This window comes from Argentina silus (assembly GCF_951799395.1).
Source record: "Argentina silus genome assembly, chromosome: X".
Lineage (NCBI taxonomy): Eukaryota > Metazoa > Chordata > Actinopteri > Argentiniformes > Argentinidae > Argentina > Argentina silus.
Window position 1 is genome coordinate 25,632,833 of NC_139653.1, and position 17,118 is coordinate 25,649,950.

The 17,118-nt window shown below is 42.4% G+C and overlaps 1 protein-coding gene across 1 annotated transcript in view; it reads right to left on the minus strand.

Moving 5' to 3' along the window:
- dync2h1 (dynein cytoplasmic 2 heavy chain 1) overlaps positions 1-17,118 on the minus strand; it is a gene marked incomplete at its 5' end in the record, with an annotated part of 120,887 nt that overhangs the window by 17,400 nt on the left and 86,369 nt on the right. Inside the window, 5 exons of the mRNA XM_083695873.1 lie at positions 7,098-7,202; positions 8,754-8,971; positions 9,183-9,258; positions 13,576-13,731; positions 14,426-14,536. Of these exons, the coding sequence (XP_083551999.1) occupies positions 7,098-7,202; positions 8,754-8,971; positions 9,183-9,258; positions 13,576-13,731; positions 14,426-14,536 (666 nt within the window). The remainder of the gene's footprint in view (positions 1-7,097; positions 7,203-8,753; positions 8,972-9,182; positions 9,259-13,575; positions 13,732-14,425; positions 14,537-17,118) is intronic.

A 17,118-nucleotide genomic window follows, 5' to 3' on the forward strand; every position in this document is an offset into this window, starting at 1 on the left:
TGTGTTTATGGCCCACAGCTTCCTGGTTGTGACAGGGTGTCCGCAGAGGCCTGAGAGAGAATGGGAGGGCAGTTTCTACAGTAACAGAGGGAGGAATCAGAGTGACAGTGACAAATGACACCAGGGAGAGAAAGACAGATAGAGAGAAAGAGGGTATGAGAGAGCACGCGCACACACACACAGCTCTTATTAACTGTTTTTAAAGCACTACAAACCATCTACAAACTGGCTTCTACTGTGACCCTAGATTTACCCTCAGCATAGCAAAACACAGTTATTAATGGCTTACCTATTTCAACCATAATGACTATCAGCAACATTTACAGAAAGACAGTAAGTTATTTGCATGATCAATGTGCAATTACATGTGAACAGAAGCCTGCGGGCAACCAGCCTCCGAAGAAGAGACACATATCCTTCATCACACCTGTATGTCGAAACGCAGGCTTATTGTACTCAAGCCACAACATAGTTTTTCTCTTAGTCTATTTAGACCTTGTTTTCAATGAGCATGTATGTGTATCTGTGCGTATAGGCCAGTCATAAACTGTTGATAACGCAGGCAATACCGATAGTGGTCAGTCAATAAATAATGATATATGTGTGTGTGTGTGTAGGCTGTGTCTGAAAAAAACAGTTACTGCACTCAGTATTGTCCACCGAAACCTATAGTTATAATACGGCTTTCCATACCTGGGGAAAGATGCATGTTGGCCAGCGGGGGCGCGAGTGTCTGAGAATATAGTTATGAAAATCACGGAGCCTTTCCTGGGCAAAGGAAGAAATTGACAACTTCTAATTACAACATAAATTTCCCTGGCAAACAAGATGATTGCAAAGACGTAACCTTGAAAAAAGCAGACAGGAGCTTTCCGCTCTCGCAGCACGGGGAGAGCGGGTGATGAAGAAGCGACCCTCACTCTGTAATGCGCTCCACATTTGACCATGGGTTTAAATACTTTTTCAGTTTTATTTATATATATATATTTTTTTAAAACTTACTTGCACCTTATTCGAACAAATAAAATCTATTAAATTAATGGAATTGTGTTTTTACAGTACAGTTACACCAATAACTATGTCTGTCAATATGTTATATTCAATGAGGGCCAGGAGGTTCTAATGTTGAGGCTATATTTGGCAAAATCGAGTTGATTATAGCAGATCAGCTCATTAAAAGGAGATGAAGAGGGGGAAATGGTTTAAATATCAAGCTATCGTAATGGGGAACAAGCAATGGGACCAACTTGTGTTTTTCAAATACCAACTCTCATACCATTCTCATACATTCTCTCATAGGCCGCATTGGCAGGCAGCTACCAACATGTGACTGTGCGGAGAAGTGGGGGGCATGTTTTAGCGGTAATTTGACAGAATTAAGTGCGAGTGTGCTTTGATAATGCAACCTATGGATTAAAAAATAAAGTTAGGAATTTTCATGCAAGACAGGAGTAAGGATTTTGCGTTTCAATGGGATTGACACCGGATAGAAAAGTAGCTTATGTAGGACATGAGAAGATGGCTGTAACAGAGATGCCTAGTGCATCTTGCATCATACGCAAAAATGTTTGTTTGGACGTTTAATTCCCTCTTCACCTTCTTCCACCTACAGTGCTAATTGTATTAAAATTTATTTAAAGACTCACTCACAGTGTTGACATAATTTTGTGTTCCCTCCTTGTAGCCTAACAAAATAATCACAAAAATAAAAATGAAGAGAGAATGATTTGCGATTGCAGGGCCTCGCTGAAATAGCTTGCTAGATAGATAACCTTGCATGAATGACAGACTATCTCCTAGGCTATATTTGGCAAAATCTAGTTGATTATAGCAGATCAGATCATGAATTAGCTGCAGCCTACTCTCCCTCACTAGCACCACCTGCTCGCTCTCATTACGCCTTGACTCCCTCCTCCAATTTATACTCGTCATTGCACATTATAAGCAAATTATTTTGATTGACTCAGGAAAGCTCTCATTTCAATCATGTGAAATAGACCCTCCGTTCAACATGAACTTGTGGTGCCCGAGCGGAAGATGTATGACATGCACTGGATTGTGGGTGTGCTGTGTCCATACAGCCTACTGCTGAAATATGCAGAATCGACTATAAATATTATGTCGCTATGAGTTAATTAACAAGCAATTTCCAATTGCCTATTCAATGGTAGGGGAAACACTGACACATAAATTCCATGTCTGACAGCATTTTATTAAGTGTCCATGAAGACATGATTTGTTCTAAATTAAGGTTTATCCAAGGACCTCATTTCTAATTTCTCCGACCAGACAATAATTGGTCCTTTTCCTAATTGAAACAACTCATAGGCTACTCCTAACGTCAACTGGTTGTGTTTAATCAGGACTTAAGAATCATTAGAATATCGCATTTTGTATTAAAAAGAGCTTACATATTGAATATAACATATTGACAGACATAATTGGTATAACTGTGTCTGATCTTTGCAGGCTGGGTGCACGCTGCCGGGCTTCTATTCACATGAACTCGCTTTCATCATGCAAATAACTTATTGCTCTGTCTCTCTCAACGCACACATAGAAAGGCCATCACGCATCGTCCATCATGTCTGACAGGGAACAACTAATAACGTTCCACCTCACAGCTCTTAACTACTGTCTCTGCCCTCAGTACACACAGTCAGTCTGAGCTGGGTTCTCAGAGGGTGTGTGAGGTGTCAGCTGCCGTTATCAGAGCACTGCAGGTTTGGCAGGTTCTCCAGCCCTCCCTCCTTGTCATCCCTGAATCTCTATCTCACTCTCAACCATAACAGCCAATGGGCTGGCAGGCAAGCAACTATCCGACTAGTGTGAAAATAAAGACTCCAAAAACAGACGGAATTGTCAGCACTTAAAAATGTGTAAGCCCTAGCAACATGATCTTGTGTGAAGTAAGAGCAATTTGGAAGGCGCAGATAGGATAAGAAAATACAGTACATTTGGAAGGTGTAAATATAACAGCATCACAGTTATACCCGCCGCTGTAATTAAACAACATAATAGAAATGTGAGAAGCACTCTGCATAACTCATGTTCAGGCCATCATTAAATTACTGCTGTTCTCAGATGACCCGCCATGTTTTCTACCATGTGTTGCTCTTTTAGTGTGCGTTTTTGTAGTACACCACTTTCTAACTTCCCTTCGATGATGACATAAATTGCATGTGATTGTCATGTACAAGTCTGTCGTCAGTGCTGCTGTTCACCCTTTCTTCTAGGTTGAAATATCGCCAAATATTTTCCCACAAGAGCACCCGACTCAGATCATCCTGGTAGGCTCCTGGATGTCATCTTGTGAAAGTAAAGTTTGGCAATATACTTATCCAGTGTCTTGGCTAGTAGTGTGTTATTGCAACATTTTTATTAAGAAGACTGTGGTTGTGATTTCTGTGTTTAGTTATGGCAATTTGTAAATTTAGTTTAACCGACTAGTAATTTTATTGCTGACTAGCAGATTACCCAACAATTAGTCGGCTAGTCATTTAGTCTTTCCCATAGTGCATATGTGTGAATGAACACTTCAGTATCTGTTTTGTAAAGAGTGCATTTCTGTGGGTTACATCAGCATCTGTAGCAACATCCAGTAACAATCCCCACTCCTGTGTCCAGCTGTGAGCCCCCCGCCCTACTTAGCACAACTCTGATCTTAAAGATGGCTTTTACAATACAGATTGTCTTCTGAAAGAACAAGAGTGTGTGATTTACACAGTAGGTACAGTAGGTACCAGACTACGAGAACGAGTAGGAGAGCGGAGTGTGTGAGAGAGAGAGAGCGCTCAGAGCCACTGGTAGCTTGTCATAATTTGAGCTGTGAGAAAGAGGCTGGATATTAGACATTACACACTGATCCTGATTTAGCAGGAATAAGTGCCATGTCATACAGCATGTCGGAGCAATTTCCCCTCTCAATCAGGGTGAGCAATCATGTCTGTAATTGGTGGAGTAATTACATCTTTAATTGCCTCTCTAACAGTTCGGCTGAGGAGCAGAGAACCAAGACACAAGGCACAAAATGGCTGCCAGAACAACACTAGGCACTCACTGACACAATATGGCCTCCATCTCAGCCAACTTCACGAGTGTGTGGAGAGAGTATGTGTGTTTCAGAGTAAGGTTGTGTGTTTATCTGTTTGGTTAGCTAGATAAGAGGGTGTGTGTATATACAGTGCCCTTCATAAGTAATGGGTTAGTGAAGCATTTATTTTTTTGGCTCTACACTCCAAAGGATTGGATTTGAAATCAAACAATTATTATAAAGTTTAAAGAAGAGATTATCAGCTTTCAATTGAGGGCATTTAAGTACATATTCAGTTCAATTCAATTCAGAAATTACAACACTTTTTATACAGTCCCCCTATTTTAGGCCACCAAAAGTGATATATTCATCAAATCTCCAAACTAAGCACTCATGTTTAGCATTTGGTCGACAATCCTTTGCATGCAATAATTGCCTGAAGTCTGCGACCCATTGACCCTGACCAGACACTGGGTATCTTCATGGTGATGCTCTGCCAAGCTTATACCTCAGCTATCTTCAGTTTGTTTTGAGGATGTTTTGCCTTAATTCTTTTATTCAGCAAGTGAAATGCATGTTCAATAGGATTTAAATCTGGAGATTGACTTGGCCAGTCAACAACTTTCTACCTTTTGGTCTTGAAAAACTCCCTAGTGCTATGGCAGTACGCTTTGGGTCATTGTCCTGTTGTACGATGCAGCACAGTCCAATGACTTTGGAGGCATTTGCTTGTACTTCGACGGACAATAATATATAATATGTGCCATTTAGCTGCTGCTTTTATCCAAAGCGACTTATATTGCAGTGAGTGCATACATTTTTCAGTATATATGGTCCCAGCGGGAATCGAACCGACAAGAGAGCCATGCCCTACCAACTGAGTCACAGAGGACCAATGGACAACATGTTTCTGTACATTTCAGAATTAAAAATTCATTTTTTTTCTCCACACTTTATTCTTCTTTCACTCCGGTTAGTCTTTGTCTCATCTGTCCACAAGACATTTTCATCAAACTCTACAGGCTCTTTTTGATAACTTTTAGCAAACCGTAATCTGTCCATCCTATTTTTGTGGCTAATTAGTTTGCGCTTTGCAGTGTAACCACTGTAATTCTGCTGGTGATGTCTTCTGCTGATGATCTGTGGGACAGTTGTTTGGAGTTTTTCTTAATCATGGTGAGCATTCTTCGGTCATCAATTGTAGCAGTCTTCCTTGGCCTACCAGGCCATTTGTGATTTTTTAGCTCACCAGTGCTTTCTTTCCTTTTAATGATGTTCTAAAGTGTTGATTTTGGTAGGTTTAAATTTGGCTATGTTTTATTTGTTGTTTTTTTTCCCTGAAATTTCAGCCTCATAATGGCTTCCATGACTTTCACTGATGTCTCTTTAGTTCTCATGTTGACAGACACCAATAGCAGACTCCAAACGCAGCGCAAAGCCTAGAATCAATACTAGACATTCAGAGAACCAGAAACACCTGTCAAGTCAACTGTCCCATCACTTTTGGCTACCCTGAAATAAGGGGACTATGCATAAAAAGGGTTGTAATTTCTGAATGGTAAAACCAATATGTACGCAAATACAATAAAAAAAAAAAAAAAAAGCTGAGAATCTCTTCTTTAAACTTATAATAATTGCTTGATTTCAAATCCAAACTTTTGGAGTGTAGAGCCAAAAGAAGAAAAAAATGCTTCACTGTCCCATTACTTACTGTATGTGTATTTAAGCTGTCACCCTTCAGCAGTGTATAAGAAGCCATTGAGTCTGTCTAGGTTGGGTGAGTTAGTACATGAGTGTGTGTGTGCGTGTGTCAATGTATGTGTGTGTGTGTGTGTGTGTGTGTGTGTGTGTGTGTGTGTGTGTGTGTGTGTGTGAGTGTGTGTGTGGGCTGTCTAGACAGGCTGGGTGTGAGGTGTAGAGGGTACACCTGGGTGTGAGGTGTAGAGGGTCTCATAACTCAAAGGGGTGAGAGAAGAGAGGAAGGGAACAGGAGGAAGAGGACCATCCCTTTCCCTGTCAACACAAATGCCACCCCCTCTCACCCCCTCTGCCCTTTGGCAGGCTTCTGTTTTCCACAGGAAAGCCCACAGTTCCATTGGCTGCCCCCTACAAACAGTCTAGTCTCTCTCAGTATCACCCCTTCAGGTGCTTTTATGTGTGGAATGTCCCTCATCAGCACATTTGTCTCCCAGCACCTTTCACCCTGGACATCAACACACATATTGTACACACGCACGTCCACACTCACACATACCTATCATGCGTGTGCGTGCGCGAGCACACACACACACACACACACACAAAAACAGAGAGGCTGGTTTGTGAGTGACCTGAAAAATTCTTGACTTGTTTTTCCACTGGTTGATCCATCCAACATAGTGCCCTCTCAAACCATGTGTTGATACATAAGTTGCAGACCCATAATACTCTATATAATACTTTGACCAGAATGCATATAGTCTTCTGTTTTGACAATGTCCATAGGAGGATTCCAATCATATCAGCAAATCTAAAGTAAAAAGTGTGACAATCTTTTGCCAACTGTCTGGACTGTGGAGGCACATGCAGTGATGTTGATAAGGTGACAGATCAGGTGGTCATGAATTTCTCAGGTACTCGTCAGCTCTGATTTCTTCCCTCTCATCAATAAAGAGTTCACCACATTAACCTCATTTTAACAGTGTGCCAACACTGTGCGTGCCAAGACCAAATACTTTTCCACACTCACATTCAACAGTGCTTCCTATGGGCCTTTTTAGTGCTTAAAACACAGGCTTTTAGCCTCCTCAAATGTGGTTTAGATCGAGGGCGGGATTATCGCCCAAGTGCTTTAGTTGGCTAGCAAACATAGTGGGTAGCTAACATAATCCAAGTTATAGCTAGCTTTAACTACACAATCTAATTGATTTGAATAGTGTTTCTTTTTAAATACAATTGTCACAAAGTGCTTAAAAGTTACCCAAACCTGTTGGGTAACTGGAGGCTATTTGATTTGATGTGTTGCACATGCACTGGCACCACTGTGGAAACCTGGCTATTGTATCAGTGTTTATTATAAGCTGACCTGAGAGCTGATGATCCTTTGAGAGGATCTCTCGATGTTGGAGGGAAGGCCAAAGAACGAAGGGCGATCATCTTCTGGAAGATTCTCTATCACACTCCGGTAGTCCTGGAAACACACACACTAAAAAGTCACATGGCTGATAGAGACGTTTCGTGTGTGTGTGTGTGTGTGTGTGTGTGTGTGTGTGTGTGTGTGTGTGTGTGTGTGTGTGTGTGAGTTCTCCAACTGTGGTGCTCCCTGCGAAACAACAGAGAATTTTACAGGGCTGAGAGGAACAGTGGGAAGCGTTCTGACAATACTAAATGTGCTAAAACTGCTAACATGAGAAAGCTTGGGAGTATTTGAAATGTTATGGTGGTATTTATTTGTATCCTTTATTTATACTGGGGAGAGCTTACTGAGACCTGTCTCTTGTACAGAATAGCCCTGTAAAACAAGGTACATGGAGATAAAAGAGAAATACTGACAGACAAGATCACACAATATTTCAAGGAAATAGAAGCAAAGGGGGAAAACATGGAAATCAATAAAAGAATGAATGGGAAAAAAAGAAAAGAAGAACAACAATAATATAAACACTTAAGCACCTAGATAAAGATTAAAAAAAAATGCAATAGATAGGAATCACATAACAAAGGTCCCGGTAAAAGAGTTAATTTTCAATGATGAATCCACAAACATTCTCTTGAAATGGCCTAAGGTGACGAATTACCCTAGCTTTAGTTCCTCTTGAAGGCCATTCCAAAAGGATGGGGCATGAATGCTTTAAGCGCTTCTCCCAGCAACTGGGGAAGCATATAGAACCTCCAAAACTAGCCAGTCTTGTGTGATAATTTGTGACCCTACAATTCAAAAGTAGGGTAAGGTACGACAGTAGTTTCTGGAGAAGTGCTTTATAAACAAAAAAAGGCCAGTGGCATGATCTTCGATTAGCCAGAGAAACCCAACCCACATTCTGGTATAGAGTACAATTATGATGTACATCTGTTGCTGGTTATAAACCGGAGTGCGCTGTGATATATTAGCATCCAAGAATTTAGATGTGCTAGTGGGAGCATGCATGTATAACATATCGGCATAGTCAATCACAGGTAAAATTTAGGGCTGTCAAAGTTAACACGTCAACTTGTGCGGTTCATTTTTGCGTAAAAAAAAAAAAGGGATACATTTGATCTATTTTGCTGACCCTATGCGTCCCCACGTATATACGTTCCCACAATTCCAGCGCTGCTTCTATGCTGTGCTACCTAGCATGATGGACGCAGTAAATGACATATCTCCCATCGGCCCTGTGAATGGGAAATTCAATTTAAAAAAAAAAAAAAAACTTAGACCTATCCTTAATTCTAAGGCGTTTGAAAGTGTTTGTCTGCTATATAAGTTATAAGAAATACATATAAAAGAGAAAAATTCTCGAGCCACTTCAGGGTCAGGAATGCAGCCAATACAGGAAATATCAGAGTACAACAAATCATGGAGAAACACTTATGTGAGAAATGTTTACAATTTCTTTTCATGACGATACAAGAATCTGTATTTTTCTGTTTGGTGCAGTAGGGCAGTGTTTCACAATTGTATGCAAAGTGAGAGCTGTTCAGCGGCTTGACAATGTGTGAGTGTGTGTGTGAGAGGCCTTGTGTGAGTGTGTTCTCTCACCAGTATGGAGCACGAGTTGGGCAGGCTGATCTGAGATGGGAAGGCGTGGCCTCTATTGCGTTGGCTGTGATTGGAGGAAAAGGAGAGGAGGCGGGAAGAAAAGAACTGTTCCAGGTATGAGCGCAGGATCCTCAGGTCACATGGGTTGTCAATTCTTCCACCGTAGATCGCACTCTCCAGCAGACCATGCACAAACTCCCACTGAAACACCTTACCACCTACACACACACACACACACACACACACACACACACACACACACACACACACACACACACACACACACACAATGTATACTGAAATCCAGAGAGAGTGCTACTAAAGTAGATAAGTGAGTGAGACAAGTGATCAAAGCACACACACATTCAGCTCTCATTAGTCTGTCTAGAGCTGAGTGGGTCTCTGGTGGACCGGTTCAGTGGTACCCACCTTCAAAGAGCCTGTCGATGATCTCAAAACCAGCACGTAGATCTGACAGAGAGAACTCATAGAACTTAGTCCAGCCCTAGAACCACAGAGACACAGAACAGAACTGAGGGTCATTAAGTTGGTACTATCAGCCTCTCCAACCCATAGACTTTTATTCCTAGATAAAGTTATAATGTCTCTTTATTGATTTCAATGGAATCTTCTCAAGAGCGCATCCTGCTGAAAATTCCACCTTCCTGGACGTTGTCATCTTGTTTTTAGGACGATTTAGCAAGCGAGTTCATGCCTCCTGTGCTTGCACACCAGTGCTGCTATGGTTGTGAGTTGGAAGTGTAAGCTGCAAGCGAGGCTGCCACTATGAGAGGGTAGGTATAGCGAACATGCTTCACTTCCTCATGAAACCCTGTACAGAGCCAATACTGTAAATGCTTACTATATGGGCTGTGTACGTTTAAAAAAGAAAGAAAGACATCTGTAAGCATATATGGTTCGTTGGAGTAGAAACATTCTTTTGTAATGTATTTATTTAGTCTGTTTGAAATTTGACTTTACAATAGGCTGTTAACAGGGAGATGTCTTCATCAGCCCGACTCATTGGCAAACTGTGCTTACACCCGTTGGCCGACAGGAATGAAAAAGCATACGGTCTCTTCCAATCCCTGGGGGATAAGTAATGGCCAGTAATGGCACCTAAAACATTCCTTATTCCTCTTATGTACTGTTGCCATCACTTAAAGGCATTCCGAATATAGCTAGTCAGTTCTTTAGAATATTCAAAAGAACATTGCTAGCGATTGTCATTATTAGGCGATCGGTTATGCCTAACATTGAAAATGCCAAAACGCCTTTGCTAATCTCTCAGCCATTTGGACCACCGATTTTTATGCCATTTCGTATGTCTACTCACTTTGCCAATGTCTACACGTCCCCTGAATACTGTAACAATTAGTTCAGTCGTTTTTGTTTACCAGGTACCTTAAAAAATCTGAATGATTTCTCTAGTCAGACCTACAGCAATTTCTACACAAGCGATTAAGATGTGGCTTTTGGGTCCCATCAGGTTTTGTGCCAGAGCATTGCATCGCACCTGAGTTAAATTCGTAGGTAATACAGTTTTTATTCATTTTATAAAATATTGCATTCACGTGCCCATAAATTATGTATGGTGAAGACCAAAATGCTAACTGCATTTACTCAAACGTTCTAACTAGGCTGCTGAAAGATACAGCAACAACAACACTGCTGCTGGCTGTGACAGCTGTTGAATGACTGTGCTACCTCACTGTTAGTTTCAAGCCGTGGATGGATGGATCAGAACTTGGTTACGTTATTTGCTAAGAACAAATCAGTACACTAAATGGTTTAGTAAACACTATGTGGTTTGGGTGTGATTACAACTATTTTTGTTTTACCTAACAACAATGTTATCATCAAACAGCTAGCCCAGCCATGGGCTACATCATTACAGCTAAAGTTTTTTTAGTAACATTGTAGGTGCCTTTGGTGGGATAATGATGTCCTAATGTTAATTTATGTCAGATAAACCAAAGATCTAGCATGCCATTCATGCTAGTGTATAACTGATCATTTGCCTCATCGGCCGGGGTCTTGGAGGACAGCCCCCTCCCTGTAGCATGCAAAACAGGACAGGAGGTGTGATGTTAGTTATATGCACACCAATGTTATGTCCAAACTGTGATGCTCCTCTGCAACAATCGTGTAAATAATCCATCAAATGGCAATGGCATAATATGTCCTCCAATGCCAGTTATGTAGCTAGGTTTGTTTGGTATCCAAACATGTCAGCCAGAATGAATGTTCTTAAATGTTTTTGCTTTTCTAATAGGATTATTAACTGTCTTGCAGGATAGTGGCATGATCAAATGTTTAGGATTAAAAGCTTCTCTCAAACAGCCTAATTCATACTCTTCAGAGTAATACAAGATAATATAAAGCCATAGTGGTACATGGACCAAGTACAATTTACAGTGCATTGGACTATATTCTGTTGTCTGTCTTCTATTCAGTGCAGTGTATGTCAATGAATGTAGAGTTCACCACCATGCTGTACTGAAAACAAATTCCACCAACCTAGGTTGTGTGACAATAAAAGGAACTTGTATCTTATGCTAAATATAAATCACTATCTTCGAGAAAACATACTCTACGAGTATGAATTAGGCTGTTTGAGAGAAGCTTTGAATCCTAAGCAACCAGCCCAGTGGTGAGTACATGTTGTTTGAAGTACAGTAGACCAACATACAGCACTATAGCAGGTATCAAAGCTGTGTGCTGGAAAACCTTGTTAGTGCATAGGTGAAGTTATGGGTGGTGGTGCTCATTTTGAATGTCCTGTCTTTTGTGGCTTTTGACGAGCCATAACTTCTCACTTAAAACATCGTTTTTGGTCATTAATCATCTAATAACCACAAGCTTTTATTAGCAACCAACTCTAAATGTCTATGATAAATCAATCAGCTGTGATTAAGGGGAAACACATTTGAGAGGCATGGATGGCATCATAACTACACACATCACATCCACACAATAGAGTAGAGCAGAGAAGAGCAGAGAAGAGTAGAGAAGAGTAGAGAAGAGCAGAGAAGAGTAGAGAGTGTGTTGCAGGACCTGGTCACACAACATTCCATCAGACCTCTCTACCAGATGCACTCTTAACAATGCTCCATATTGCTTCATCATCAAATAGATAAGAGAACATGTATTCCCTCTCCTTCCTAGCATAATAGTGCAGCTAGTGATATCTATAGCCAGTTGTCTGTGTGTAATATGGATTGCAGTACAGTGGGAGATAAAATGTAGCAGGTTATCCAAACGGTGGGAGCTAATGTGTGTGATGAGATGCTGCATCTTCCCTTCTGCTGTTACCCCTGACGCTCATTTAGCATGCAAATCCAGTGCCAATATTAATTTATGGATATCAATATCAGGATGGTTAACAGTATTACAGTTCGTAGTCATTCACAGTTTCATTATGGGCTGAATGCTATGGTATCAATCAACCACAGGCTGACACACACTGAAAACACACACACACACACACACACACACACACACACACACACACACACACACACACACACACACACACACACACACACACACACACACACACACACACACACACACACACACACACACACACACACACACACACACACACACACATAATGCGGCACTGCTCTGAGACCTCAGATCTTAATTTAGCTCAGAAGCTTCAGGGAGAGCAAATTATGTCTATTATAATCAGTGAAGACACAAACACACACGCACACGCGCACGCACGCACGCACGCACGTACACACGCAGACATGCAGACACACACACACACACACACACACACTGAGCAATTGTTTGCAGTGTCCCTGCCTGATGAGAAAGCTGCTGAGTGCAAATAAGGGCAGGAGTCCTGTCTCTGTGAGGAGGAAGGAGAGTGTGAGTGTGTGTGTGTGTGCTGTACTCTTTGTCTCTCAAGACATGCAATAGCAGTAATGATGTCCTCATACTGCTGAATCCACACTGCACCTCATACTGCTCACACGCACACATACACACACACACACACACACACACACACACACACACACACACACACACACACACACACACACACACACACACACACACACACACACACACACACACACACACACACACACACACACACACACACAGTTGATGAGGGACTAGAGAGATCTCTAGCATTTCCATGTTGTAGTCCAAAAAGGGTCACAATCATTTGTAACCTTACAAAATAAACATTATTCTAGAATCTAGTAAAACAGGACCAGACTACCATAATGAATGGTAAGTGTCATCTACACTGGCTAGCACATAAGGTTTGGAGACAATAAAAACGCTCTCTCTCATTCTCTGTCTCTCTCTCTCTCTCTCTCTCCAGGGCCCTCTAGTTCTCTGCATGAGCAGTTCACAACAGCAGGACAGAAAGAGAGAGAGAGAGAGGGGTGGATGGAGAGGAGGGAGATATGAGCATCTCAGTAATTAGAAGAAGATCGTGTTCTTGTGTGAGAGACATCATTAACCTCTCTAAAGCAATACACGGGGGGGGTGGGGGGGGGTTTAGACATGGGTAGGAAGGGGGGTATAAAAGCCATAGTTAATTAATAACAGGAGATCCCTGGAAGCTTCACATGTGTGTATATTTAATTGGTACTTTAATTGTGTGTTGAGTCCCAGAAGTGTATAAACACACTCCCACCATAATTACAGCCATCACTGACACATATGTGTCACTCCACTGCTTTACAGTCATGGTGTGTACCTTACAGTACGTGTGTATGTATGAACATGGGGAGGGGGGGGGTTGGGGGGCTGTGTGTGTTTGTGTGTGTGTGTATGTGTGTGTGTTGAGTACCTGGGGGATGTAGTTGCGTCTCTCCTGGCACACAGCATGGAACCATGCAAGGCAGAAGAGGGACTGGGCTCTGGGCAGCAGACCTCCCTTACTGATCTGCTCAGGGCTCCACGATTCATATGTCCTCAACAGGTTCTTCTTTAGACCTGGAGGGGCCTGAGACAGGGAGAAACATAATTAGAATTTTAAAAAGCCTTTATTTTCAACACACAAAAACACTACCACAAAGGAAATGGACAGAAACTATTGGTTAGGAGGGTTAGAACATGATTTAGATCTTTGAGTGTCCTGGAACCCTTTGACCCTTTGCTGGACAGAGTGAGGTGGTTGGTCGGGAAAGGCTAGTTACTGTAGGGCAGAGAGTGTAGTGTGCTCCAGGCTTCATCATATTAAAGCAAAGCAGCTGGCCTGAGGGATGGAGAGCCGAGAGATCAAGTGAGGTCCACTTCCCAGCAAGAACAGAGTGTGTGTGTGTGTGTGTGTGTGTGTGTGTGTGTGTGTGTGTGTGTGTGTGTGTGTGTGTGTGTGTGTGTGTGTGTTCTAATGCCAGGCTGTCAAACAGCATGCATGGTCAGTGGTGCACATAACCCCTAGAGCATGACTCACAAGTTTCTCCACACATCATACACACTTGAGCCCCTCTCACGCTCCACTAGCATGCCCCAGGCCTTGAGCTGAGCCATGCATCACATACACACGCCCTGAAGGCAGAAAGATTCACCCTAACACAGCCAAGTGACATGGCCTACTACACAGCACATCAACATGGCTGCCATCAGGTCAGAGATACAAAGCCTCCACTTCATAGTGATAGAGCTGCAATGATGTGTGTGTGTGTGTGTCTGTGTACCTCATAGGTGATCTTAAGGCTAGACTGCAACAGGATAGGGGGGAATTTGGGATGGACCTCAGCAGTCAGCCACAGACGGAACCCTGCTTTAGGCTGCAGCACATTCAGCTCCTACAAGAGAGAGACATAGTAAAAACACACACACACACACACACACACACACACACACACACACACAGTGCAGAAGTTATAGATGTTTTTGGAGACATTTTGGAGACTGCCCCTGCCCCCAACACACACACACTCACACACTCCTCTTGAGTATCCTTCTCAGTGAGCTTAAACTCAACAGACGCCTATAAGAGAGCCTGTGGGTGCCAAGAACCATCTTTTTCTTTTTCTCCACTCTCCATCCTTCCATCCTCTCTCTTTCTCCCTCCATCCCCCTCTGTCCTCGTCTATCCATCCCATTCTATCCCTTTATGTAGCTGTCACTGACCCTGTTTTCTTTCCTTTCCTTCTATCCCTTTTTCTTTCCCCTTCATTCCGTCTCTCTATCACTCTTTCCTCCTCTTTCTATAAGGGTTGAAAATAACTTGAAGGCGCCTGAAGCCCTGTGCCATATGATTGGATGCTCATTGGATACTCAGTAGGAAAGCTGGTTCTGTCCTCGGTGTCACCCTGGACACTATGGAGGAGGTGGCCAATAGGAGAATGAGGACCAAACTCCTGGCCATCATGGACAATCCCTCCCATCCCCGACATGTCACTGTGGCAGAGCAGAGAAGCTCCTTTAGCAACAGACTACTGCAACCACGTTGCACTAAGGAGCGCTATAGGAGATCTTTTCTGCCTGCCGCCATATGACTGTACAACTCATCCTCAGGGTTATCAGAGTCAGGCTGGGGGATGTTAAATCATACTGGACTGTTCTTACTGGATATAATGTTTCAGGTGTGTTTTATTCTATTATTCTATCGTCACTTTATTTTGTTGTTGTTGTTTGTGATGTGAGCTGCTGTAATGCTTTAATTTCCCCTTGGGGATCAATAAAGTACCTATCTATCTATCTATCTATCTATCTATCTATCTATCTATCTATCTATCTATCTATCTATCTATCTATCTATCTATCTATCTATTCACATGCTATGATGTGCTGGCAGTCTATACTCCCATAATTCCTTCCTAAGACCTCTTCACCCCCACTACCCTCCCTGTACTAATCCTAACCCCAACCCTTGAGACCTCTTCACCCCCACTTCCCCCCTGTACAAGTTCTCTCCTGTTAATAAATAATAATAAAAAAAAAGCCTTCTGCCATTACGACTGCCAATGGCACCTGGTGTGAGCATTGATTACTTTGTCTTATGATGACTGTTGGATAGATGATTCACTTACTTAAACAAATGTATTTGTTGTAAGTCACTTTGGATAAAGGCATCTGCTAAATGCCATAAATGTAAATGTAAATAATCTACATCAGCCTAATTGTCTTGTGGAGGAACATAACCAGAGACATAATCAAATCAGACATGAATGGACATCCAACTGTTTATCTGTGTACTGTATGTGTGTGTGTGTGTGTGTGTGTGCATGCGCGTGCATGTGTTTGGCAAGAGTGAGAGAGAGAATGTGTGCTTTCTGTGCCCGTGCCTATTTATTTTCAAACTCTCAAAATCAACTGTCCAAAACAAAGTGTGATGACATGTTTCACTTCATGTTATCACGTTCAACAAGAAAACATGAATTAAATAAGGGTATGCATGAGAGGAAGTCAGACCGGAGAGTGTAAAAGAGAAGAGAAGAGAAGAAAGTAGTTGAAATTGTATTACTGCCAGTTGTTTTCATCTCCAAGAGCTATGAAAGCTACTTCCCTATAGCATGAATCTAAATCTCAATCTGTGTCTTTATCAGGACACGGTTCCATCCTGTTCTGAGGGTGGGGGCGACCCTGCTAAACGGTCCAAACTGCTGCAGTGCGGAGGGAGGGAGGGAGGGAGAGAGAGAGAGAGAGAGAGAGAGAGAGAGAGAGAGGTTTACTGACAGCTTCAATTATACTTTAACCTCTCCCCTCTCTCTTTCTTTCTCTCTCTCTCTCTCTCTCTCTCTCTCTCTCTGACCAACTGGCTACAGATCCCCGAGGAGAGAGGGAGGGAGGGAGGGCGAAGAGGAGAAAGGTGGGAGCAGAGATTTGAGGCGGAGAAGAGATGAAGGCGAAATAGGGAGGAAGAGGTAGATAATAAAATAAAGAGGAGGGTATCTTTTTGTCCTCTCTTTCATCCCTGGGTGGGTTTCACCTGTCTGCTATAGCTGAAGGGTCTGCTGCCACTGCATCCCCCTCTCTTCATCCAGACATTCTCTTTCTTTCCTTCGTTCACTTTTTCATTTCAAGCTCCGCTGCCGAGCCCCCCTACCTCATCACCCCCTGTCTGTTCTCAGCAGTTGCCGGGCAGAGAGAGGCCACACACCCTGAATCCGTTAATGACATCACTCCACAAAGAGAGGGGAAGGGAGGGAGAGAGACAGAGAGAGAAAAGGAGTGATAAAGAGAGAGAGAGATAGAGAGAAAGAGAGAACAAGAGAGAGAGAGAGAGAGAGAGAAAAGTCAAAAAGAATGTGTGGCCATTAAAATTATGTGTCATTGTGGGTAAGGTTTAGTTTTCACAGCGGGAGCAGTAGTGCTGTCATGCAGCCCTGGACAAGAGGGATCGTCTCTGAACCCAGGGAGAGTGTGAAAAATGCACACACCC